This window comes from Microtus pennsylvanicus, chromosome 8 (assembly GCF_037038515.1).
Source record: "Microtus pennsylvanicus isolate mMicPen1 chromosome 8, mMicPen1.hap1, whole genome shotgun sequence".
Lineage (NCBI taxonomy): Eukaryota > Metazoa > Chordata > Mammalia > Rodentia > Cricetidae > Microtus > Microtus pennsylvanicus.
The window spans coordinates 1,783,823-1,810,277 of record NC_134586.1 but is presented as its reverse complement, the minus strand read 5'-3'; the positions used below and the strand labels follow the sequence as shown (position 1 = coordinate 1,810,277).

At 43.4% G+C, this 26,455-nt stretch overlaps 1 protein-coding gene across 1 annotated transcript in view; it reads right to left on the bottom strand.

The window, feature by feature from the left end:
• The window catches only part of Ergic2 (ERGIC and golgi 2), a 29,956-nt gene extending 18,540 nt beyond the window's left edge, over positions 1–11,416 (bottom strand). The window contains exons 1-5 of the mRNA XM_075982231.1: positions 11,306–11,416; positions 5,001–5,143; positions 3,329–3,437; positions 1,292–1,338; positions 550–620 (exon numbers count right to left, since the gene is read on the bottom strand). Coding sequence (XP_075838346.1) covers positions 550–620; positions 1,292–1,338; positions 3,329–3,437; positions 5,001–5,106 — 333 coding nt within the window. The 5' untranslated portion in view covers positions 5,107–5,143; positions 11,306–11,416. The remainder of the gene's footprint in view (positions 1–549; positions 621–1,291; positions 1,339–3,328; positions 3,438–5,000; positions 5,144–11,305) is intronic.
• Positions 11,417–26,455: the final 15,039 nt, after the last annotated feature.

Genomic DNA, 26,455 nt, shown 5'->3' with positions numbered 1-26,455 from the left:
AATTTAAAAATGAACACGTAAACTACATGCCATGGGACCAGAGGGCCATGTGCTCTTTATGAAGCTGTTTTAGAGCTATGATCAGGCACCAGTACGAGCATACTGACCCTGTAACGTACTGTGCGGTGAGTCAGCTAAGAACAGCTTGTGCTTCGAAACTACTAAGAGCATCAGCACTGGAAAAGGTAAAAGCCAGTGAGATTCCCTCCGATGTGATAAGAAAGCTACAGCTCAGATGTTTTTAAAGATTTAGGCTTGGTGAAAGTAGCACAGGTCATAATAAAGTCCTGAGACAACTACAAAGTACAACTTCTAATCTTAAGGCAAATACAAGAGGAAGGAATCTGACAGGAAGCAGTGTCCTGAGCTATAACAGACCCTAGAGGCCTACCCAAAATGCCAGCTGTGGTTATTTCAGCTTTTGATATTAGGTATAACTTTTCTCCATCACAAGGTTCTACAGAGAATTTAGATTACTTTTGAAATAAAAGGGAAAAAAATCAGATATATTTCCTGCACAAATTTAAAAACCACATAAATCAAACTTACTGGTTCATAAGATAGACCATCTGCAGATGCAACCATGGTCTCTGCTAAATCCAGTACATCTGCTCCAACATCTGCATTAAAACAAAGTTTTTACATTCTGCATTCTGATCAAAACAACCATATGCTATAAAACAACAACAGAGATAACTTTTATTTGTTCAAAGTTAAAGAGTAGCATTTATTATGTAGCTTTTGTAGACAGTATTCCAAAATTTCATGATTTTATTTTTCTCATAGTAAAAAAGCTAAGGTTAATAAACTGGCCAGCTTGCTAAAATTAAACAGCCTCTAAGCATTAAAGATGCTGAATACAATTAATCACAAGAATTACTTTAAGAATTCAAAGAAATTATAAGGCAGATCTACTTAGACTTTTAAAAATACCAAATAGGAAACTTTGCTTTGAAAGGCTAAAATTTTAACGGTGTTCAAACATGGCATCTGTTCAGGACCTGAGCTAGCTCTCAAAGCTCAGTCATAACTTATTTCCTTACCTCTTAAAACCACTACCTGAAGAAAACTGAACTGAAAAATGAGACTTTGTAACAGAACCCTCATCTGTCCTAGAGTGCAGGGCAAAGGTGTAAAAGGTGGAGTGTGGGTAGAGAGCCTGACTCCCCACACAGACAGACAGTCTGCCTAGATCACAACTGACTGTGAATGCTACGGTTTTCTTTACACTGTAGTCGCGTTCAGAAAAGTCAGCGAGTTGACAGCCTGGTGGCGGTGATGGTGTACTCACACTGACACTTCATGGCAACGGTAATGTCTATGTTGATTCTCAACTTGCTGTAAGAGAAAAGGGCAGCCATCAGTACCCATCAATCAGCAAAACACCAGAAATGAAAATCAACACACCTATGAAAATGTGGATTTCAGGCAGGAAAACACAAGTTAGAACTTAACTTGCATTCCTTAAAATCAGAACAAGAACATTAAAAAAAAATTCTCTTTTGTGTGACCCTCCTGATGTGGTTATGGGGAACTGAACTCTGATTCTCTGAAAAAGCGATGAGAACTCTTAACCGCTTAGCCATCTCTCTGGGCTCCTACACATTTCTGCTTCTCCATGTTTAACAACAGCCATCTGTGTTAATAGCGACTCCACGGCCAAGAATCCTAAGAAACTAAAGCTCGCCTGTTTAAACTTCAGATAGAATAGTCCTTTCAGGACATGAAACCTGAGTCAAGAAGAAGGTATTCCAAGATTCTTCTTCCATTTATCATAAAAACCACACATTATGTTGGGTGTCCTTCAGTGCCATCTCTTTACTATGGAATAGAAAGTAGATGCTTCAGGTTCAAGCATACATGCCCAACAGAAAACAGCCAGCCTTAGGACAAAGGAGAGCAAACTACCAGGAAAGCATCTGGTGCTTATGGATTTCACAGCCCTTTCATTCTGAGATGGGCTCTCACTGGGCAGCCGTGGCTGGCCTGGAATTTATGTAGATCAGGCTGGCCTTGAACTCACAGAGATTCCTTTGTTTCTGCTTCCTAAATGGGGGATTAAAGGTCTGCCTCCTAAGTGGGGGATTAAAGGCTTTACATGGCCTTTAAATAATAGTCAACCAATACTTTGTTTTCAAATGACTCGTTCATATAAAATTAACTTTCAAATAGTAGAATTAACCATTACGTGGTGGTTTGAATGAGAAATGTCCCCAGTCTGGCGAGGTCTTGCTGGAGGAAGGACATCACTCCCACTTCTGCTCATTCTCTTGTGTTCATTCTCTGGCAGGCAGGCCACGCCTTCTCTGGTATTATGGACTATAGCGCCTGGAGCCACAAATCAAAACCCTCTTTCTTCTACAAGTTACTTTTGGCCAAGGTATTTTATCAATCAACAATAGGTCACTAATACACACTACTAATAGGAGTGGCATAAACACACTCAGTTCTGTGCTTCTTATCAAAAGGAATCAAATTTTTTCAGAGCATCATAGTCTTAAAATTGTCTGGAACTCTAACCCCTGATATCAGTACACGCGAGGCTCAATGAGAGCTGGGAGAACCAGTGGTGGAGGCCAAGAAGACAGGCTCCTGATCTGCCCACAAAGAAAACCAAGTGTTTCGATGACGCTGAACACAAAGGAGGTTGAGAAGTCACCAGCACCCTGAAGATAACAGATGAGGGGTTACAGGCAAAGACACCGAGGCCAGACAAGAATTCGCTGCATGACTAGCCCAATGCTATGCACAATTCACAAGCTGCGAGTGATTTAGCTCATAAGCCCGTGAGAAAAGCCCTATACTTACTATTTCTATTTTACGGAACAGAAAATCAGAGCATACACAATACAGAGTTAATGGCGTCCTGAATTGTGTACATGATATAGTCATAGCAGAGCTGGGATGTAAAGGAAGAGTATCTCTCTGCCCACTATCTGCAACCCACAGAAACATCCAAATGAAGCAATGAAATGGCTGTCAAGCTACTTTTGTCTCTTAGTACTCTGTCTTCATGGGTTTAAAAGTAAGTTAGATTAAATTCAGCTTAGCTTAGCATCCGCAGGCTTAGAAAAAAAAATGTTTCTAGGTGGGTTGTTTTTGTTTTGTTTTGGAGATGGTAAATAAGTGCATAATGAACCTGCTTTAAAATTTAAACAGTATTTAGAGGATTCTAAAATGCTTCAATTAATACAATTAATGAGGATTTCCAGTGCTATTTCTTCAAAACTAAGATAAACCAAAACCAAACCAAACCAATGGATAGTTTTAAAAGATGTTGTTTTTTAAAAAGTGCATCTAAGGGTATCAAGAAGAAAAACTTGGTTACCTAGAAAAATCCTTGTCTACTTCATATTCGTACTTCATCCAGGTATCTTGATACACTGAGAATTCCATTATTGTTAATAAAGCCATAGTGGTAAATGCTATTAGAGAAACTAAGAAATCAAAAAAAGAAAAATAGAATTAAAATAAAAAGGTAAACAGGTATCTTAAGCAGGATTAAAATGAGGTTTAAAAAAAGGAAAGTTTTCAACATGAACATTATTTGAATAAAGAGTACAAATGATTTCTCTTAAAACATTACAGATGTTTTAAAACGGCTTAGAAAGGAAAGCATGGAGCACAAACAGGAACACAAACATCTGTGTCCTGCCTGCCTTCAGTTCAACAGTGCCTAACCCCAGAAGACAAAACTTTACACAGCACAGGTGTGTGCTGCTCACAGCAGTTACAGACAGAACAAGTAGGAAGCATGCTGACAACACCGACCTAGAGACACTTCCCTCATTACTAAGAAACACCTATGTGCTTATAATGCAACTTAAAACAAACTAGGTCCTGAGATGAAAAATCAGATGAGCTCTCTAAGACCCTAAAATACTACCACCTACTTTGCAATGTCCTAAATATATTACTGTATTGCAAATTAAGTAGACACCTAGTTGTGAGAACTCGCTGACCAGCACACGACACAAGGCTGTGCACCCAGAGCAGGCTCTCCTCACTGTCTTCACTCACAGGGGCAGAACTTTTATTGCACTTTATTTTACTTACTTGGGTTTTTTGTTTGTTTGGGGGATTTTGTTTTGTGGGTTTTTTTTTTTCTTTTTGTTTTACTTTGTCTTTGAGCCAGAGTCTCAAGAAGTCTATAACTACTTGAAGCTAGTCTGTAACTGACTACGTAACCAAAAATGATCTTGAAGTTGAGATCCTCCTGCCTCCACTCCTTAGTGTTGGGATTACAGGTATGTGCCACCATGCCCAGTTTACGGTGCTGGGGTTCAAAACCAGGCTCCACACAGGCTAGGCAAGCATCACCAAGTGATTATATGCACCTTTCATTACACATTTCTCTACCCAATGACGCTCAACAGCATATGACTGTTATCTTATTAATTCACCATAGGGGAAGAATAATAGGAAGTATTATTATAGGTAGAGACTTTCCCTATACTTTATCACTTCCTTTATTTAACAAATGCTCTAATTACTTACACATAAAAAGTTACATAATACAGTCGCCCTAGCAATATAAATACTAACATCCTCACTTCACGTAAGAACTAAGGCAGACGAGGACTTTCTTACAGCAAGTCTTTACTGTCACCCAAGGCAGAACAGGAACGGGGCTGTGCCGGCAGCCTTTCGTAAGTCTCTCCACTCTCAAGTCCATTTATATTAAGAATATATTATATAATACGGTAAGATGTATAATCTATAAACACGGCAACACACAGCTGGAACAGCACCACAGGTAAACTGTACTACCTGACTACTGACGTGTAATATAATATACAATACGATAAGATGTATAATCTATAAACACAGCACCACGGGTAAACTGTACTACCAGACTACTGATGTGTAATCAGAGGCACTGCCAGGCGCTACAGAGAAGACCGATAGTTAAAGCAGAGTCATTCGGCACAGGATGAGCAGTTCCAAAGCCAGCGCCCACGTGTTGGTGATCTACTGACCAGAGTCTGGAGCGAGCTCACCTGTTCCCCCACTGGCTGATGTCTCCACATAGCTGTCAGGAACCTTGGGAAAGGCATCTAACTCTTTCACCAAACTTAAGGTTTTTTTCCGATTCAGTCGCCTCATCTTCAGATAAACCTTCCTCTTCCTTCATATAGTCATGCTAAGGAACAAAGAGGTAAATGAATATACGACCAATTTTCTCAGAAATCAGCATTCTCAACTCTCCTTGACAAAAAGTAAAATAGTGAGCCCTTTTACCCTCTTCTCCATTTTCACTCTGACAAAATTATGAATGAAAGGCAATATACAAACACAAATTAATTGAAAAACAATCAAAAGTGGGAGACGGTCACATTTTCACATTTAAATTGTTTAAATTTAAATGTTAAATTTTAACATTTAAAATGCTTATTTTGTATTAAGTTGACAAATTATATATACATATGTATAACTATATATAATTTCCATATATATGGAAAAAGAAGTTATAAGGCAACAAGAGCTGTAAGTTCTCAGATACTTATAATATTAGCAACACAGGTGCTTCTCAGTGTCCATAGGGAGCCGATTACACACAGTCAGAAAGACACAGTGGTCACGCATTTCCTCAGAGAGCAGGCTTGCAAATGGTCCCAGCACATATTCTCAAACATTTTAAAATCATCTCTAGATCACCTACAAAACCTAAACAGAAACCTAAGCCAGGCCCCACCATCACTCACTGTATATGACGTCTGTGGTGTACATCTGTGCATCTATCTGCCCGTGCACGTACGCACGTACATGTGCATGTGCAAGTCAGAGATCAATGCTAAGGATTCTCCTCAATCTCTCCACCTTACTCTTTGAGACAAGGTTTTCCAGTGAACCTGGAGCTAATCAATTCAGATAGACTGATGGCCAACAAGCCCCAGGCATCCTCCTGTCTCTGAGGGACATGCCACCACACACAGCTTTTAACATGGGCACTAAGGATCCAAACTCCTCAGGCACTTGACTGAGTCACCTCCAAAGGCCTCTTATTAAACAGTAAAAGTGTTCACGTCTCCTTAAGGCAAAATCTGACTCTTCCCTAAACTCAGTCCAAGTCTAGTACAGATTTCTGACAGCACACCCTCCAGCCCAACTCTACATCTTCTTCCCCCTCATCTCCTGACTAAACTGGCTCAAGGCTGTCATCTTTCATGGTACTAAATCCAAGAGAAAAACTTCATGCTGTAGCTTTATATTCTCATTCCCCGCGCGCGTGTGCTTGGCTTGCATGCATGCATGAGCACATGTGTTATGAGAGAAATTTTCTTCATGATAGTCTCTTGCTTTGACCTTAGAAATTCAGCAAGCACCCAAATCTCAAAATCATAAACTGAAAAGTCAAACTGCTTCAAAACCCAAGACTTTGAAAGTGGACATGATGCTCATTTTCCCTCTAGATTTGGATTCTTCTCATGTTCATTTCAGCCACGATCCCTCAGAAGACTATCTCCTTGCCTTGTACTATATATTTCTGTCCCAGTAGTCCAACACTGAGCTACTTCATCACTGGCTTTCTTCCACTGTCTTGTCTTAATGATTGACAGTACATACCAAACTGCACAAGCCAGAAACACAGGTTTGCCTTCAGACTCAGCTTCTTCCTAAGTTTCTCTGTTTGCTTTCTTCCCGGGGCACAGAAGGCCCTTACTAGGTACATTAGTCTCAATGGCCACACGTTGTGCTTCGCCTCACTCCCTGACCACTAGGAATCAATTATTAACAGCATCAGAGGGCACATTATCCGCCTTGAAGCCCTCGAGTCACTTCCCACAACACAGGAGTCAGGCCATCCAACATGGCTGCAGAACCCTCCACAGATCACGCCCACCACATACCTTGTCTTCCCTCTGAGTTCCAGCAACACTGAGAACCTTTCAGTACTCACTCTGCTCTTTCTGCAGCATTAGTTCCTTGTTGTCTCCCCCAGGCTCATGTGACTGACTCCACTCACTCTTCTGGGCCTGTGTACCTATAGCTGTTTCTAGCCACTAACTGCATGTCCTGTTTCCTCCACAGGACAGTCAAAGGAGGAACCATGTCTAACTTCACCTTTACAAGGCCAATGCCTGACACAGCAGGCAGGTAAGCCTTAGAGATGGAAGGGAAACCTCCATAGCAGCACAGATTCCAAATCCAAACTGCCATATTTGGGTAAATGAACATTTAAACCGCTGCCTAAGAGGAACAGTTCTGTTTTGTTCACTAGAGAGTCGCCAGCTTTAAACAGTGGCTGTAAACGTTGAAGAAATAAATAGGGGATTCTACTTTCAAAACTTACGTATAGTTTTCAAAGTAAGCTTTATAAGTAAAGCTCCTTTTACATTATACCAAGAAACTGTGGGAAGTAGCTGTTAGTCTCACAAACTCCAAGAACCAACACAATCTATGCATTTCCCCTCTCTTGAGCCAGACAGCGCAGCCCTCGTGGCCACCACCCAGTCTCGGACTCCACGGAGACTGTTTCCTAGGATCACCACTGTCGAGGGAAGCAGGCTGCCACTCGACTTCTGCCCATTCCTGCAAGCTCGCTAACGACTTCCAAGAAGCCCATTCCATTTCCGACACTTGTCGCTGTATAAACCATTGTTGTGACACGAACAAGTTATCCAATGCTTAAAAAAAACCATCAACCTGCTCTATGAAATCCTACTTCCTCATGTTGTAATTCCCATTTAATACTTCATTCCAAAGACTCTCAGGGTAAAAAAACTTACGTGTTCTTAATCATATTTCGCACTCCACCGCTTCTCTTTAAAGTCTACCTTCCCTTAATAATAGCAGTTAGACATACAGAACTAACTTTCATGTTAAGTACCATTCAATACACTTGACATATGAACTTACTCTTCTATACCGCAGATGCCACTCTGATTCCTTCTCATAAATAAAAACCGTAACGCATTTTCCCCAGGAAGGAACAAGTGGCACTATGCAGAACGGAGATTTGGTCCATGCAGCCTAGCTGCAAAGTTGGCTCCAAATTGCAGTGCCCCTGCCTTCCGTTCTTGTTGCCAACTTCTATGGGTGCATAGGTGCATTCAAGACTGCCCCTCGGCCTCTACACCTGAATCAGTCAGTACTTGTCTTTCCCCCATTCCACCACCATCTGATGTCTCCAAAGGCACTGTACACATACGGTGTATACACACATATGTAGGCAAAACACCATTCACATTAAAAAATGCAGTAGATAGCACAGGGTTTTTTCTTTGGATATCCTTATTTAGTAAGATTAACACTGTAACTTTATCTATTTCCATCTTCAAACACAGCCTTTGATGGCATTATTTTTGTATATAGTCTTTGCACGATCTTTCTGTTCACTGATAAACACCGTATGTACACTTTAGTGATCTCTAATACAACTTCTGGTTTCTCTGCTGTCTCTTCTAAACTGCTTTTAAAAAAAGTAACCAAAAATTAAACCTCACGGATATAGTGGTGGCAACTAAGAGAATAATTAAACAACTACTTAAGAACTAAGAAGCCTCTTCATGTTGAACTAGACACCAACACTCCTGAAAGCAACATACAGTCAATTTCACCATTGTATCCATTGAATATAATGAGAATAAAATACAGAACTCAGAAAACTTCACACAATTAATTTTATTTCTTCCAAAAACAAAAAAGGAAGAATTTATTTTGGAATGAGACTTATCTTTTTAATTACATTTAAGGGGAGGGGGACCCGTGTGTCCCGGCACGCACACGGACGCTGGAGAACAACCTGCGGGAATCAGTCCTCTCTTCCTACCGCCTGTGTCCTGGGGATGAAAAGCATCGGGCTCGGAGGGCACCTGGACCAGATGAGCCACTCACTGGCACAAAACTGTATCTTCTATTATCAACGTTTCACGAGTCACCTGCTATTTATAACATGCACTTCTCAATGAGAAACAGTTAAAAGATTAGCACACAACTACACCGGAATAAACTCAACTATGTCTTCAAAGAGATATGCTGAAGTCCTAGGCCTTGCCACTTGTGAAAGAATCTTATTTGGAAATATTCGGAATCTCATTTGGAAATAATCAGAGTGCATTGGAGTGATCCAAAAAAAGAACTGGTATCCTTTCAAGACCACATGGTGAGAGAATGTTACACAAAGACAGAGCAAGACTGCTCAGGAGCAGGAAAGCAAGGAAGCACTCTGTCTCACGCCTTCAGATACAGCAGGACCTTTCCTACATCTTGGTTTGGAATTTGAGTCTTGAGAACTGAAAAGAATAAATTTCCACTATCTTAAGCTTCCTAGTTTATAGTCAATAGATTTAATCCCATAAGTTCCCTGGGAAGACAAGTGCTATGTGGCACGAGTTGTGTGATCTGAACCGAACTCTCTTCTAGGAACTTACTAGCTATTCCGACAAAGTGAAGGTCCTCGACTTCTCTGAATTCTTCTCATATTGTCATCTAAGAGGGTAGTACACATGGGCTATGCCAGCTATTAATCAAAACAGAAGTGAGGTTTTAAAAAATATCATTTTCAGAAGAGATTTGAGAAGCACTTCTAGTCAGGATGTGAGCAAGTGTGAGCGTAGTACCTCTGAGGTTAATGGATAATTCACAAACCGAAAATGTACTTTAACAGCGTAAACGTTAAGAAAGAGACTACCGACAAGAGACATTCCAACAGGAGTCTTGAAGAGTCTGGAAGTGCTTTCCAGCAATAGGAAGTTAGGACAACAGCAGCTACTCAAAAGAAGTTCATGAGATTAAAATAAGGAGATACAAACAGAAAATGTCTACAATATAAATGTTCTTCAGGAGCAAGAGAATGAGTTAACAAAGTCTGGATATAAACAAGACTGGATGCAGAGGGGGAAAGACAGATGTGTGCATTACTGAGAGGGGAGCAGTTCTCCAAACCAAGAAAGACAAGTGTTTGAGTTCCTATTAATCATATCCCCCGCTCCTCCAATGCTAATGAACTTCGGGGGTTAGAAATAAACTCTTCCACAGGATCTCCTTCATTTTCTACTGTGCCTAAGTAAGCAAGCCACAGGAAACTTCAGGAGTCAAAACATGATAAGTAACAAAAACTAAGAGCAGTATGGTAGGTACTGTTCTAAATACTTCCATGACTTGAAATATGTACCCTTCCCAACTTTTCATGAGATAAGTAATATCTTATTATTCTCATTTAATTGATAAGGAAACTGGGGCGCAGGAGTCAAATGATAAAGTCTCTGGCATTAAAACACAGAATTGAAATCTAGTAAAACTATCCAATAGAATTTGTAGCACACAAAGTCAAAAACTAACTTTTCTTTAAAAATGAATTATCATTTAAATGACTAACCCCGTGAAAAAATTGCCAATTTTTTTTCTAAATCTATGTTGCTCTTGTTCTAGAGTACAGTGACTTCCTCTCAGAGACCTCTTATCTTGCCATATTTCTGTAACTTATACCACGAAGCTATTATAATACTCAGTAATGTCGTGAAGTTTACTATCAGAAAGCAAGCTTCTCCTCCTCTGAACCCTCACTACAAAAACAGGGAACTTCTATGTGTCAGGATCCTCCTCTCTAAAGTGGAATAGTAATAATAACTTAAGGCAAAAATAAAGGCAGGCAAACAACTCCTCCGCAATCCAGCAGACTCGTTTCTTTAGGTTCGTACGCGGGAGTTCTACGCATGAGGAGAAGAACTGAAATCCGGAATTACAACTTCAAGCCAAAGAACGAAAATGTCTATTTTTAACTGTCTTTAATTGCTTCCGAAAACCCACCTCACTGTATCGGAACAGCTGCTATCTGCCTACAGTCCGCAGGGCACTGAAGACCACACATAAAGTTAATGAGACGTTAGCTCAGGGAGCTGTCAGGTCCCGTCTACCGACACCCACGGCAGTCCTGGAGCAGGAGCCGAGCCATGCCCTCCCCTCCGGGCCGGGTCAGCAATGGACAACGGGACACACGCGGAGACACACGCACAGCACCTGCCTCGGCGTCTGCGCCCCGCCCGGCCAGACCCGGCCCCTCTCCCGGTGGCGGTGAGGCCGCCGCTGCCCACGACAGCCGGGACGAGACAACGGAGGACGCGGCTGGCCCGTGAGCGGCCAAGAGACGGAGCCACGGGCCGCGGTGAGCGGACGCCGGCCACACTCGGCAGGAACGCCCCCAGGCAGCGGAGCGGCTCGGCCGCCACCGGCTCCACGCAGAGCCACGGGGATCCGACCTGGGCCAGCGTCGGGACAGCCGTGAGCCCTTCGACCGCGCCCACGTCCCCGTGCACCTCGGACGACAGCGGGAAACGGCCCCGGCGGGGTCTCGGCATCTTACCCAGTGCTACGGTCCCAGCCGACCGCCATGTTTCACAGAAGCCCGGGTCGCCCGAGCCCGGCGTCCGCGAAGATCTCGCGAGAGCAGAAGCGACTCCCACAGCCGATCGGGTTTGAAAGGGAGCGCCAGCGGAGACCTCGCGATATCTCTCGCGTGGATGGGGTGTGATGTAATCAAGCGGCGCGGTGAACCCGAAAAGGGCGTGGCTACGTGGGAATGAAGCGAAACCACGAGGGGCTGGCGTTGTCCTGGAAGGGAAAAGTTAACCTTCCGTGTGACGATGGCGGGAGAAAACGGAATAGGAACGTGAGCGGCTCCTCAGGCCGGAAGTGATGACGATCCACGATAAGCATCGGAGGTCTTTGTGATCCAGATGATTGAGGGGTCCGTCTGTGCGGTTTTCCTTTTCCCGGTCCAGAACCCTAGACGTCCCTTGTCAGGCTTGGGAATCGATTCGAAAACAGTCAGTGTGCTTTACGTTTTCCCAAATCTTAGGCCGTAAGGAAACATCAGAAACACATCATCTTCTCCTGCCCCTTCGTATCACGGGACAGAAGAGGGGCTTTGAGAAAAGGGATGACTCCGAACTGCTGGACAGGGAGCCCATTTCAGCTTCCTTTTCACCCACCTGCTTCCAGATTTCACAGTCATGTCTTGGTCATTTCAAAATCAGGACTACCCCCAAAAAAGCAAAGGGCAGTTATAACAACGGTATTTATGACGGGTGTTTTACACCGTTTTAAACACTTCTTTCTCGTTTAATCCTCGCTACTGCAAAGTGATACCATTATTTTATTTTTTTAAAAAAGACTTATTTGTTATGTATATAGTATTCTGCCTACATATATCCTATAGGCCAGAAGAGGGCACCAGATCTCATTACAGATGGCTGTGAGCCACCATGTGGTTGCTGGGAATTGAACTCAGGACCTCTGGAAGAGCAGTCAGTGCTCTTAACCTCTGAGCCACCTCTCCAGCCCCCTGATACCATTATTTACTTGCTTAATAGGTAAGGAATTTTAGTTTTAAACGGGGGGGCGGGGGGGAGGGGGTAAGAAGTGGTTAAGAGAGCTGTCAAAGAGAAACAGGCTGGGAAATCTTGACTACAGTACTAAACCGTTCGAATCACATTGTTTTACTTTGTGAATACCCTTTACGGAAAAGAAATCTCATATACCTCAAGCCAAGCACAAAAGATACATGCCTTCTGATAGCAACTTAATTTCCAGACTTTCAAAATTACTCCAATTAGCTGAAAGTTCCAAGTTGACTAACTTAAGGAACATAGTTGAATGGGTACAGTCTCTGAAGTCAGGATTTCCAAGGTTAAATGTCCTGTCTGACATCTTAATGGCATGTGACTCGGACTGTATTTTATTTCTTGGTATCTCCATTCCCTCATCTGTAAAATGGGCCCAGTAGTGTGTTGAGCTAATACGTGCCCACAATGCAACTCTATCTTAGCTGTAATCTTAGCCATAAAGACATCAACAGACGTTCCTTGTCCCTTCCCTTCCCCAGGTCTGAGTGTACAGGCTCTTACTTGGATAGAGGCTGGTCTGTTGTTCACATAGTCACACCTGATCCTGAGTCTCCAGAGTGAGTTTCTTTTAGGGTAATAACTGTCCCCTGAGACTTAACTTTCACAATATAGCAAAACTAACTAACTCAATCCTACTATTTTTAAAAAGCCACAATTCTCAAAGCTAAAATGAACACGAAAGTTAATTTTCCCCAAAAAGTAAAACTTGTTCATCATGGATCGTTTTCTTCTTTGTTGTTTTTGTTTGGTGATTGGGATCAAACCTGGGCCTGATACAAGTTAAGCTGCACCACTGAGCTGCACTGCCCATGCAACCTGCCTAATTTTATAAGTTAATTTCCATGTGATTGATGGTATTATATCTCAGGAGATCCACCCCATGCTGTTTCACTAATTGAGCACAGGCTTTAGTGTGGGGTAAACAACTGGTTCAAAGCAACCTGTAGTCAGTGAAAAAGCTCCGAGTTTATTTCCATGGCATCTTTTCACTTCTCTGTGGTTTGAGCATGAGCTTCAGCAAGTAAATAACAGAAGTAAGAGAAACTGATATTTCTTTACCATCCAAAGACTCACATGTATCTCATGTGGATTTTGTGTTTTATTCCCACCCCAAATCTATTCCTTCTCTATATATAGAAAAAAGAACATCACCACCAGCCTCAAATTTGATTGGATTGCAGTCTGTGTTCCCTTTCCCTCCCTAGCTGCCAATCCCAGTGGTCAGTTTGTTCATAAAACTCTTGCCCAGCTTCTCGACTGTACACCAGAGCCCCCTTTGTCATGTGCTTCAGCAATAGGTGATTGCTAAAATTTTGTATCAGCTAGCCTCTGCTTGATGAGACAGACTTGACCTGTATACCAGGCTGGCCTTGACCTTGGGGAAATTCTGCTTCAGCCCCCAAGTGCCAGTGTTACAGGTGTGAGTGACCATACTTGGCTGTATACACATTTTCAAACATTGAGGATGATGTACTTCCATCATTTTCCCATGTACCATTTTGGACCTTGAAAAGTCTGAGTTTACTTGTTTGTGTAAGTGCATAGGTTCCATCACCTGGGTTTTTTGTTTGTCGTTGTTGTTTTGGTTTGTGAGTGTGTGTGTGTGTGTGTGTGTGTGTGTGTGTGTGTTTATACTAAAGATCTGGTTACTCTCTGCACCATGCTTACCATACAATAGTGTCCTGCATGTGCTTCATAATTCACTCTTAACCTGTTTTACAGTCTTGTATTTTTCTTCTTTTCTTCCCCTTCCTTCCTCTCCTTTATCTCTCTCTCTCTCTTTCTCTGCTTCTCTATTCTCTGACATGGTTTCTTGTAGACCAGACTGGCACTGAATTTGCTATGTGTAACCTTGAACTCCTGACACTGCTGTTTCCACTTCCTGAGTGCTAAGAATATAGCTGCCTGGTGCTTTTTTTAGAATTTGTTAATATCTGCTCCAGTTTGAAAAACTTCCTCTGGCATTACTTCTAGAACGAGTCTAGACAGACAGACACACTCAGATTTGTTCTGGAAACGTCATTATTTGTTCATTTTTACAGAACGGCTTAGTTGGTTGGTAACAGTGTCCCCTGCTGACAGGTAGTTTTTTTCTTTATTACCATGAATACCTCACAACACTCCCAGCCTGTTTGTCTCTGCTGAGAAGTGTACTGTTAGGTTAGTTGAGTCTCCCCTGTGAGTTCTTTCTTGTTTCTTACAACCTTAGGGCTTTTCTGCCTTTCACCTGTAAGAGCTTGCTGGATTATACCATCACGGGGTAGACTTTGTTGACTTAAATTTAATTAGTGACTTTTGCCTTTCCTATACCAGGATTTTTCTGTCCTCCAGGTTTGGGAACTTTCCTGTTATTTCTGTGTGATGGCAGAAGATACAAAATAATCCCATGCTAGTTCAGAATTATGTATAATAAGGGTTATTTATTTAGGGGAGACTTACAGATCACTGTCCTAGGTCATAGTCCTCTGCATGAACAGGGAACAGGAACAGAGTCTGGCAGCGAGAGCAGGAAGCAAAGGCTTTACAGCTGCATTTATAGTATAAGAGACCATGCCCAAGTGGGCTGGTATCTTAAAGGCTATTGGCTGAAGGAACTCCCACAGCATCTGTGAATAAGCCTTCTTCTTCTTTGGAATTCACAGACCCTTCTTGTATCCAAAACATACTTATTCTTTCAGTAGCTCCCAATTTTCCCATAAGCCTTTTCCCTCCCTCATTCTTTCTCACGAACAGTGCATTTTAAGCCCATCCTCAAGCTCCCAGACTCTGTTTAACCCACTTGCTTTTGATGCCTCCCATGAGGTTCTCAATTCCACTGAGATGTTTTTTACAACTTAGAAACTTTTTTATTGCTTTCAGCTTGATGAGTTCCTCTGTTAGCATAGTGAAACATTTCAGTTCCCTTGAGCACACCAAATTTTCTTAACACAGTAGTTTCAACTTCTCACTGAGACTTCTCCCATGCAGGTTACTGCCTGAGTCCTACATGAACTCAGAGTTCCCTAAAAGCTCTTGGTGCAAGCTGGTGCAACCAAGGGTAAGATGTTTACTGGACTCTGGTTTCCCCTGTGCCTGTCTGCCCCCCAGGGAGGCTGGTTTTCTCTGAGCTGGTTGTCACTTCCCGTGTTTTAGCACTAGATGGCGCCCAGGTGCAGGTTTGCTGCATTCCTGCTGTGGGTTTGTAGACTGGACTCTAAACCCGGGGGTGTTCTGATACATCTTGAAGTATTTTTTTTTTAAGAAATTGGAGACAGGGCTGGAGAGATGGCTCAGCGGTTAAGAGAACTGCCTGCTCTTCCAAAGGTCCTGAGTTCAATTCCCAGCAACCACATGGTGGCTCACAACCATCTGTAATGAGGTCTAGTGCCCCCTTCTGGCCTGCAGGCATACAAGCAGACAGAATACTGTATAAATAATAAATATTAAAAAAAAAAGAAATTGGAGACAATCTAGAAATAACCTGACTTCTAGAAATGATTCAGGATTTTCTCTGGCACCAGGTTAGGGCTAGATGCCCCTTCCACAGTTATTGGCCTGTGGTTAGTCTGCTGGGTTCTGCCCTCCACTGGGCAGAGTCACCTTGGATAGACCCACCTCCAACTCCTGGGTCACATATGTAGCCACCAATTCTGCCAAGTTGTGTGATACAGTGAGCCCACAGCTTGACAAGGTCAGTAAATGGTTGATTTAGGACAAAGGCCACTCTGCTGTAACAGTAGACTCTCAGTGCTGAGGAGAGTCCGACAGACTGGGGGTGTGTATCTTTCCTGGGTCTGCTGCTGTTCCGGAGGCTTTACTGGCAGGCAGTTCTGGGGTAGAGAGAGTTGTCTGTAGGGTCTTCCCTGTGTTGAGATTTATCAACACAGCGCTAAGTCAGAAGACAGCCTCATGCTTACAGTCTTGGCCCAGCACCAACAAATGGGTCTTATGCTGTTGTCAGAGGCTGCTTGTTCATGTCCTGGCCTCCCAGACTCCTGAAATAACCACACAGAAATCTGTATTAGTTGCAATACTGTTTGGCCAATAGCTTAAGTGTATTTCTAGCTAGCTCTTACATCTTAAATTAACCCATTTCTATTATTTTATATTTTACCATGAGGCTCATGGCCTACTGGCAAGGTTCCAGCAGATCTGTGTCTGGTGTTAGCAACATGGCTTCTCAGTGACTCTGCCTACTCTCTCTATGTATCTCCACCAACCTGCCTATATTCTGTTAAGTCATTGGTCAAAAGCAGTTTCTTTATTAACCAATAAAAGCCACACATATGCAGAAGGACTTCCCACACCATGACACTCTACTGTTCTATCCAAGGTAGAGACAGCAACACTGAAGATGCCCTTGGCCGCCGCTGCTGGGGCTAAGCTGGGTCACACCTACGTCTCACTGCTGTAAGTGCCTGCTTAGCCTTAGGGTCACACGGGATCACACCACTGCTGGATGTGTATAAACAGAGACTGCACTTTGGTTTTCCATCTTCCTAGACTGCAATAATCACACAGAAGCTATATTAAGTATAACACTGTTTGGCCAATGATTTACCGTATTCCTAGCTAGCTCTTACATCTAAAATTAACCCATTTTTATTCATCTATGTACTGTCACTAGGCTGTGGCTTACCTGGGCCAGCATGTTGGTAGCTACATGGCACATCTTCCTGACTGCTTTCTTTCACTCAGTTTAGTCTGCCCACCCACCTATACTCCGCCCTGCTATAAGTCAGAGCAGCTTCTTTATTAACCAATGGTAATAGAACATATTCATAGCATGCAGAAGAGAATCCCATATCTGTGATGCAGGTCAAAATAAGTCTGTCTCACCGGGACAAGGTCTACCTGACACCAGAGAAGTTTCAAAGCCTGACAATGAGCCCTGGTGAGAACTGTGCCACCTGAGTTGGAGACTGTCTGCGAGGGAAACTGCCAAGATGTGATGCAGCGGTCTTACAATCTCTGTTCTGGAAGGGAAGTGTACGCCACAGCTCCATGCCAGTGTTGAGAGTGCTGCAGACAAACCTGTAAGTTGTGCTCCAGGTCACAGGCCTCTGATATCAGAGCCAGGCTAAGGTTCTGTCTCTGAGCTTTGATCCTGTTCCTCCCAGGGGCCCAGGCTCTCTGTGGCAGACCTAGCCCTGGGCTCCGGTATAAATCCGTATGTGACTACAGATTATGGGTCCCATGTGCCCCTGCCAGAGGCTTGAGCCCTGCTTTGCTGGCAGAAGTTTCAGGTAGTGGTGGAACCAAAGATCATCTTCCAAAAGCAGTTAAGCAGCTCAGTCTGCTGTAGTGGCCTAGAAGTAGGAACCACAGAGGTCCCCACAGCTCTGGGTCTCACTGGTGGCACATCTGAACCCAAGTCTTTCCTGAGCTCCCAAGTGGAAGGTGTCTCTGTGGCAGGCTGTGCTGCTGCTGGGCAGCTATGATTAGGGACCCTGGCTTTGGGTAATTCAGCCTGGGTGGACTGAAGACATCAGAGTACTTAGACTCAACTGTTTCTCTGGGGTACACCCAAGATTATTATTTCTGAGATGCCTACAATCAGGTGTAAATATCCGGGGCATATTTAAAACCCTTGTGTGATTCTAGGATGCAAACAGGATAGAGACCAGTATCACAGAAGAAAATGATTTAATCATGAACCACTAGACTGAGATTTATATATTTATATATATAGTTTATATAGTTATATATATACTTATATACATATGTATATATAAACGTTAATATTTGCAAAAAGCTGTGATTCAAATATCCATTACAGAAATAGAAGAAATATAAAATACTCTACCGCAGCAAAACACAGTAGCCCATATGTGGTGATATTTTGTTTGTGAGCTAACAAATAAAGCTTGCCTGAAGATCAGTGTGTGGAGCTAGACACACTAGTTAGCCATAGAGGCCAGGCAGTGTGGCACACACCTGTAATCCCAGGACTCTGGAAAGAGAGGCAGACAGATCTCTGTGAGTTCAAGGCCACTGGGGCTACACAAAATTGGTCGTTGTTTTATTGGTTAATGAATAAAGCTGTTTCAGCCAATGGCTTAGAAGAGTAAATCCAGGTGGGAAATCTGGGGGAGGGGGGAGAATAGGTGGAGTCAAGGAGAGAGATACCATGTAGCTGCTGAAGGAGAAGGACACACTGGAACCTTGTGGCAATACATAGATAATAGAAATAGATTGATTTAAGATGTAAGAGCTAGCTAGAAATCTACCTGAGACATTGGTCAAACAGTGTTGGAATAATATAGTTTCTGTGTGATTATTCGGGTCTGTATGGCTGGGAAACAGAAGAGCAGTCTCTGCCTAAAGGAAGATACAAAGATCTCACACAAAGGAGATCCCAGCACTTGGGATCCCACACCTTTAATCCCAGGTCTAGGGAGGTGGAGACAGGAAGAGATATGGCTGGGGGAGATAGGAATATAAGGAGGGAGGAGACAAGAGCTCAGAGAATGCAGTCTGAGGATTTGTGGAGACAGGATCTTGCCCTTTCCGTCTGAAAATCTGGTAGAGGTGAAAAGTCTCTCTAGCGGCTGGCTCCTGTACTTCTCTGTCTTTCAGCATTTACTCTGATATCTGACTCCAGCTTTTTATTAATAAGACCAATTAGGATTCATGCAACACCCATAAACTCTTTGGGTGAATCCTTAAAACAATGCTGAGTTTTCAAAGCAAGTTTAGAATTGATACCAGAAATAAATGCAGTCAGTGTTTTTCTGGGCTGGTAAAAGGTACCTGGAGTGGTTGGAACTTGTGTGTAGCCCAGGCTGGCCTCAAGTCACCATGCTCTTTCCGACTGTTTCCAAAGAGACTGGCTGCAGGTTTGCACCACCACACCCACCACACCTGGCTGTTGCTCCATTTTAATTGCTTTACTTGGATTTTTTATATATATTTATAGTTTGTTTGGAGTTACTTATGCATTCTAGAGATAACTCTTTGTCAGGTGAATATCAACAGGCATTCTCCTTCATTGGTGATGTTGATCATTTTCTTTGTTGTACATAAAGACTTTTTAACATTAGTTTTGTAAAATTCCACTTGTTAATTTTTGCTGTTTTGTGTTTATTGAGGGAAGCATCAGAGAACACCCAGCTGTGTGAGCATCTTGACAGCTCCCCAGTGGTTCCCAGTGGTTTCTGACCTTCAGGCCTGGTCTTTCATCCCTGTGCTACTGGCTAAGCAGCTGGTCTCACTACCTCTGCTCTGGTGGGCGGGGCTTCCCTCCCCTCCCTACAGTGTAAAGCAGTCTGGGGGTTGACTCATAGCCACTGGCTGAGCCAAGTATGGGTCACAATCTCTGCCACTCTTTAAAACCTGTGGCCTGGGGCGCGTTCCTTAACCTCCTACTCTGCCTTGGTTTTTGGTTTTTTTTTTTTACATAATTTTTTTGAGATTACAATGTAATATAATACTCAAAGGGGACTAAACCAACTGATGTTTACAATGGATCATGAGTATTTGTAGGATAAAAGCAAACTTCAGCAAAAACGTAAAAGCAAAATGCTAGGCAGATGGTTTCTCAGTACGAGAAGGACTCGGTGGTCACGAGAAGCCAGCACGGGATCCTTAACATGCCACATTAAATTAACCTAATTTCATTTTTAGAAAATTTAATTATGAGGTGGCTAGGGGAAACAGGATAAAGTTAATGAATTCCGACTAGAGTGAAACACTTAATAAATGTCTCATGATGCCTGTGTAAGCAGAGAATTATATGGCTGGGAAGTCCTTTAACTGGGAAGCTGATTAAGAAGTCGCATAAGAAAAGTTAACCTGGAGGGAATGTCTTTGTTTCTGTTTTAAGATTTATTTTTTATTTTTTAAGGGGAGAACTCAAGAGCAGCCCTCACCCCCACTACCCCACTATCACAAACCATACAATTGAACTTTCTACATTTGGGGAAATCTCAGAGGCCAGCACATCCAAGTACGACAAATGAGCCTCACCTTGGGAAACTCCCTCCTGATCACAGAACACACATACACGCATACACACACACAAACACACACACATACACGCAAGCAAACACGCACATGCCTGGTGCATTATGCACACTCAGGCACACAGGAGATAGTAGGACCATTTAGGAGATGGGACCCAATAGAAGAAATCAAAGCCTGGTCCCACCACCTCGCCCTCATGCAAGAATCCACCACAAGCTTAATGGGACCCTGGACTGAGGCCTCTAAAACCAAGAGCCAAAATCGAATCCTTTTTCCTGATCATCTCAAGTGCTTTGTCATGGGGATAGAATGACAGCTGGTGAAGTTTCCTTCCTATCCTACTGGAGAGTTACAGCCGCTCTTAGTTTTTCTAAAAGATTTCTTCCTGCTAGTGGACTGGGGCACCCTGGAACCACCAGAAGTGGGTGTTTTGAAACCTCTCCGCCTACTTCAGTGACTCGCTAGACCATCCGGTCTCCCCTTTTCTCACCCACCCACCTCCATAGGATACCTTGTAACAGTCAACACAGAAAATGTGGCTTCAATGTTGAGCAAAAATCCCAACTTTCTCTTTAGATAACCCAGGGCTTCTTGAAAAAAAAAAATCAGGACCATCATAAAGGGAACGAGATAGACCTTAGATTTTGTCAGTCTTCATTTTTATGTAAAAAAAAAAAAACCTGATAGAAGTCATATATCCCTGCTCCCTCTCCATCCTAGGGACTTTGATAATTTCTTTTCCAGTGTTGATGCTCACAAAACACACTGGTTCATCCCAGCTCTGGGGCAACTGGGGAGCCTCACGCCAGGGTCTTGGGGCACTCACCTGTGATAGTTTCTTCATCACAGTTACCTGGAATGGCTGAAGGGTGACTCCCAAAAGGACCCTCGTTTCCTTTAATTTTCTACTGTAGCCACATCTCTTGGCTCCGACATCCCTATTGTGGAAGCTTCAAAGCCGTCTCCCCCTATGAGGAAGCATGGCGGGGCAGGAAGACGGCTCTCAGAAGTAGCTTCATCATGACAGGTAAACAGTGGTATCGTGTCTTTCGGTCATTCTACTTCAGAATAAAAGTTTCCCTTCAGTACGCGGTCCTTCCTCATCCAAAGCCTTGTACTTACAACCTTCTTTATGACTTTCTCCTTACTGGTCCTTTCCTTGTCATCTCCTTAAACCTACATCTTGAAACAATCTCTATTCTTTGTATCCAGAATTAAAGGTATTATTTAGAATGTGAAATGTCAGTGATCTTGCTTGTTAATAAAAGCCAAGGAAGAAAGCGATGTGTCAGGAACTGGTATAAGCTCATGACTAGACCCAAATACATTGCTTTTCATAAGGATTTAAGTAGCCAAGAATATGTAGGCTTATGTTTTACATCACTTGAAAATAAGTGGCCCAACTGTTTTATCTCTATCTCATGAAGAATGCCCTTGCCCTGCTTACATTTACCAAACTGGCTTTAAGACTTATTTCTAGATTACCCACAAAAACTGAACTATCAGACAAGTACAGTCAACATCTCAGGCTGTTTTTCCTGTTGTTTGTTTAGGATTGCTGTCCTGATCTCCTTTCAGCAGTCACCAGTGTGTAGGGGAGAAGCCACTGATTCAGTGCATTGATTTTGTAACTGCTACTTTCCTGAAAGCATTGATCTGATATGAGAGTTTTCCGATGGAGCCCTTCACGTCTCCTGAGTATAAGGCGAGCCTCTTCTGCTTCTTGTGCCGGGAAACATCTCCGTCCTCCTAGGAAAGGCTCCCCTTTGCCTGCAGCACAGCCCATTCAGGAGCATGCCCAGAGAGTGGGAGCTGAGGATTCTGTTCAGAAACATGGGCCTAAGGAATCGGCTGAGGGGAGAGTTTATTACAGTAAACAGGGCTTACTTCAGGTCACCTGAAATCGGGAAATTGAGGGGTTTGGTGATTCTAGCTGGTTCCATGTCTCTCTGGAGGGTCTAATCTAAGAAGAAAAAAAACCTCAAGGACTCACTGGCTGCTGTTTGAAGGTTCAAAACCTTCCTATGTCCTCATCTTCTGTAAACACATGTGATTGCCTCTGTCTGCCTAGTGCCTAATGGTTACCGGACTTTTTTTCCTATTTGGATAAGTCAAAAACAGGGGTTTTGAATTTTCTTTTGAGATTTTACACACACACACGCATGCACACTCACGCACACACGCACACACACACACACACATTTGTTTTTCATAGTCTCATTGTCTCATGTAGCCCAAGCTGATCTGAACTCTGGCCTTTAACTTCTGGTCCTCCTGCCCCTACATCCCCAGATCCTGAAATTACAGGCATATTTCACCATATACCACCACACCAAATTTATTTGGTTCTGGGGGTGGAACCCAGGGCAACCACATGTCAGGGAAGGACTCTGCCATGAGCTATGTCTTGACTCATAAAGATTTTTATTTTACGAACTCTCCAATCTGAAATAATCTTTAATGTTTTGTATTAGAAACAGCTAGAAGTAGATTATGGTCATAGTCAAGGGTGGTTTGTAGGATTGGTTATTCAAATCTGCTTTGTATTATAAGCCACTACTAAACTGACCACACCCAAGCCACTGATCACACCCAAGCCACTGATCACACCCAGTCTTTTCACAGTTTAGAGCCAATGATCCTATTTTGACCTTGAGAAGAGACAGGCAGAGGATCAATCTCACCGCAACAAGAAACAAAGCTGGAGATTCACTTGAAGCCTTTGCTTGCTTGTTTGGAAGATGCTGACTGTGAAACCAGGTGGCAGGGAGCTACTGTATGCTGAGCAGGCCACTCCCTCTGCCCAAGAGATTCAGTCTAGATTGTGTAATAACTGGTAAAGAGGATAATGGCTAATTCTGTGGGTTATTCGCTTTCAAAGGCCCTGCTAGTCAACAGTTGGCCATCTACTGGGTAAAGAATCAAAAGATAAAAGGTTTGAATCTTTGGTTTAACTTTAAATCTGATCAATATGATATTGATGGCATCTGGAGAATACAATCTTTATAGATTCAAGCTTTTCCAGCATTGATTTACAAGATTCCTATATCAATCCTTTAAATAATTTTTTCAGAACTGTTGTAAACCCAAGGTTTCCTTGTTCAATTTTTTCTGTTGAAGAAAAATTTTAGTTGCCTAGGCAGTTATTGATTTTTATTTCTTTTATATAAAATAACTCACATTTTCCTATTTTTAATGACATGAAAAATAGTCGCTCTTTGATCCCGTTTTATGGTCTGCTATGCCTAGTGGTGTATTTCTCTGATGCGTTAGAACGAATGTAACAGTCTCCAGTGTCCTTGGGCCCATCCCTTCTAGTTCGTTGGCAGTCACCTGCCTGTTTCATATATTAGTTTCAGTTGTCAGTGTTTTATGGCAGGTTTATCATGGGATAAAGCAGTTCTCCTTGCCTTCTGACTGCTCACTGGCCTGGAGCTGGTCAAGTAGATCTGCCTGCCTCTGCCCCCCAGCATTGAAATTACAGGTGTGTGGCCACCACACTGACTTTTTATGCGTGTGTTAGGGATCAAGCACAGGGCTTGATGCTTGCAAGGAAGGCAGGCACTTTACAGAATGAGGTATGCCCCCAGCCCTGAAGATATATGAAGCTTTTCCTAGAGGGATATTTCATACAAATCTGAAGATAGAGGGTTTAACTCTTAGTGGCTGATTTGCTCTGGGCAATTTATTATCACTGTATCAGAGTTTTCTTTATGTTTACATAAAAAGAAAAGGTCGAAATACATTTTAAAAGCTAACTATGGAAACATTAGGTTGGAGCATGGCTGGCGAATGAGAGTGAGGTTGGAGCGTGGCTGGTGAATGAAAGTGAGGTTGGAGCGTGGCTGGTGAATGAAAGTGAGGTTGGAGCGTGGCTGGTGAATGAAAGTGAAGTTGGAGCATGGTTGGTGGATGAGAGAGTGAGGTTGGAGCGTGGCTGCTGAATGAGAGTGAGGTTGGAGCGTGGCTGGTGAATGAAAGTGAGGTTGGAGCGTGGCTGGTGAATGAAAGTGAAGTTGGAGCATGGTTGGTGGATGAGAGAGTGAGGTTGGAGCGTGGCTGCTGAATGAGAGTGAGGTTGGAGCGTGGCTGCTGGATGAGAGTGAGGTTGGAACGTGGCTGCTGGATGAGAGTGAGGTTGGAGCATGGTTGGTGGATGAGAGAGTGAGGTTGGAGCGTGGCTGCTGAATGAGAGTGAGGTTGGAGCGTGGCTGCTGGATGAGAGTGAGGTTGGAGCGTGGCTGCTGGATGAGAGTGAGGTTGGAGCGTGGCTGCTGGATGAGAGTGAGGTTGGAGCGTGGCTGCTGAATGAGAGTGAGGTTGGAGCGTGGCTGCTGAATGAGTGATGATCGAGCGTGGCTGGTGAATGAGAGTGAGGTTGGAGCGTGGCTGCTGGATGAGAGTGAGGTTGGAGCGTGGCTGCTGGATGAGAGTGAGGTTGGAGCGTGGCTGCTGGATGAGAGTGAGGTTGGAGCGTGGCTGCTGGATGAGAGTGAGGTTGGAGCGTGGCTGCTGGATGAGAGTGAGGTTGGAGCGTGGCTGCTGGATGAGAGTGAGGTTGGAGCGTGGCTGCTGAATGAGAGTGAGGTTGGAGCGTGGCTGCTGAATGAGTGATGATCGAGCATGGCTGGTGAATGAGAGTGAGGTTGGAGCGTGGCTGCTGGATGAGAGTGAGGTTGGAGCGTGGCTGCTGGATGAGAGTGAGGTTGGAGCGTGGCTGCTGGATGAGAGTGAGGTTGGAGCGTGGCTGCTGGATGAGAGTGAGGTTGGAGCGTGGCTGCTGGATGAGAGTGAGGTTGGAGCGTGGCTGCTGGATGAGAGTGAGGTTGGAGCATGGCTGGTGACCGAGAGAGTGAGGTTGGAGCGTGGCTGGTGAACGTGGTGATTCTTGTCAGATGACACCTGGGCTGTGAAACCAGTGCAGCTTCTTAGCTCCCGATGCATGCCGACCTTGGAAGGACTTGGGAGTTTCTCACAGTACTTGAGTATTACTTTATTACACTTAAATGTCAGAAAGATGCTTGCTGATTCACAACTCATATGTCGTTGTAGCCCTTATACCCGTATCTTCCTCCCTGCTCACACACAGCTCTCAGCCCTCACCCCTGAACCCTCCCTTCCTGCTCACTCCACGCCCTTTGGTGTGTCCATCTAACATATATCCCAATGTGTCTTACCATGTCTCATCTCCTCGTTATACTTTAGCTTTGGTCAGAAGAGGAGCTGGGGGCTATTTGGTGGGTGCCTGGCCCACAGTCGCTGCTCCACAGATGTCTACAGGGAGAGGGAGCTAACGAAAAAGAAGAAAAGCATTAGTTGGCATATTTGAGTCACTGACATTGAAATACAAGTTGAAGAGTGATCAGATATTTCCTTAAAACAGTAAGAAACTAATGCAACTCTTGAGTGAAATGTTAGCTCCTACAGGGAGAATCCTGGCATTTTATAATACAGCATGTTGCACAGAGAATGGACGTAATATTTCCATTACAGCTGTGCAGGTCTGCTAGCAATAATCTGAAGAGACACAACAATTCTATAAGGTTCTAACTGACAATTTCATATCACAGAAATGCTAGGTTAGAAAATTATAGGGTATTTTCAACAAAGTCAGAGTTTTCAATAGGCAATATAGAAAAAAGAGACATATTTCCCAGGAAACTTATTTCTGTATGAGACTCTAATATACGAAGAGTACTATAAGTTGGCAATGGGATAGTTTAAATTTTCATTTATTTATTCTGTATGTGCACATGTGTATTAGTGTTTCTGTTGCTGTGACAAAACACCATAGCCCAAACATGATAGCCGCAGGGGAAAGCTGAGTGCTCACATCTCAACTACAGAAACACAGCAGAGAGATGAAACCAGAGTGCACAAAACCCACCCTCAACGATGTCCTTCCTACAGCAAGGCTGTGCCCTGGAAACCTCCCCAAACAGGGTACTGCCTAGGGACCAAACGTTCAAATGCTCTAGACTACAGAGGATATTTCTCAGTCTAACCACCACATTCTCCTCCATGGTGCACATAGGCTCATGACCACATCATAGTGCAAATGTATGTAGTCCAACGTTAGCAATCCACTTAGTAGTCTTTCATGGCCACGACATAGATTGAAAGTCCAAATTCTAATGCTTCTTCTGACACTCAGAGAACCTTTC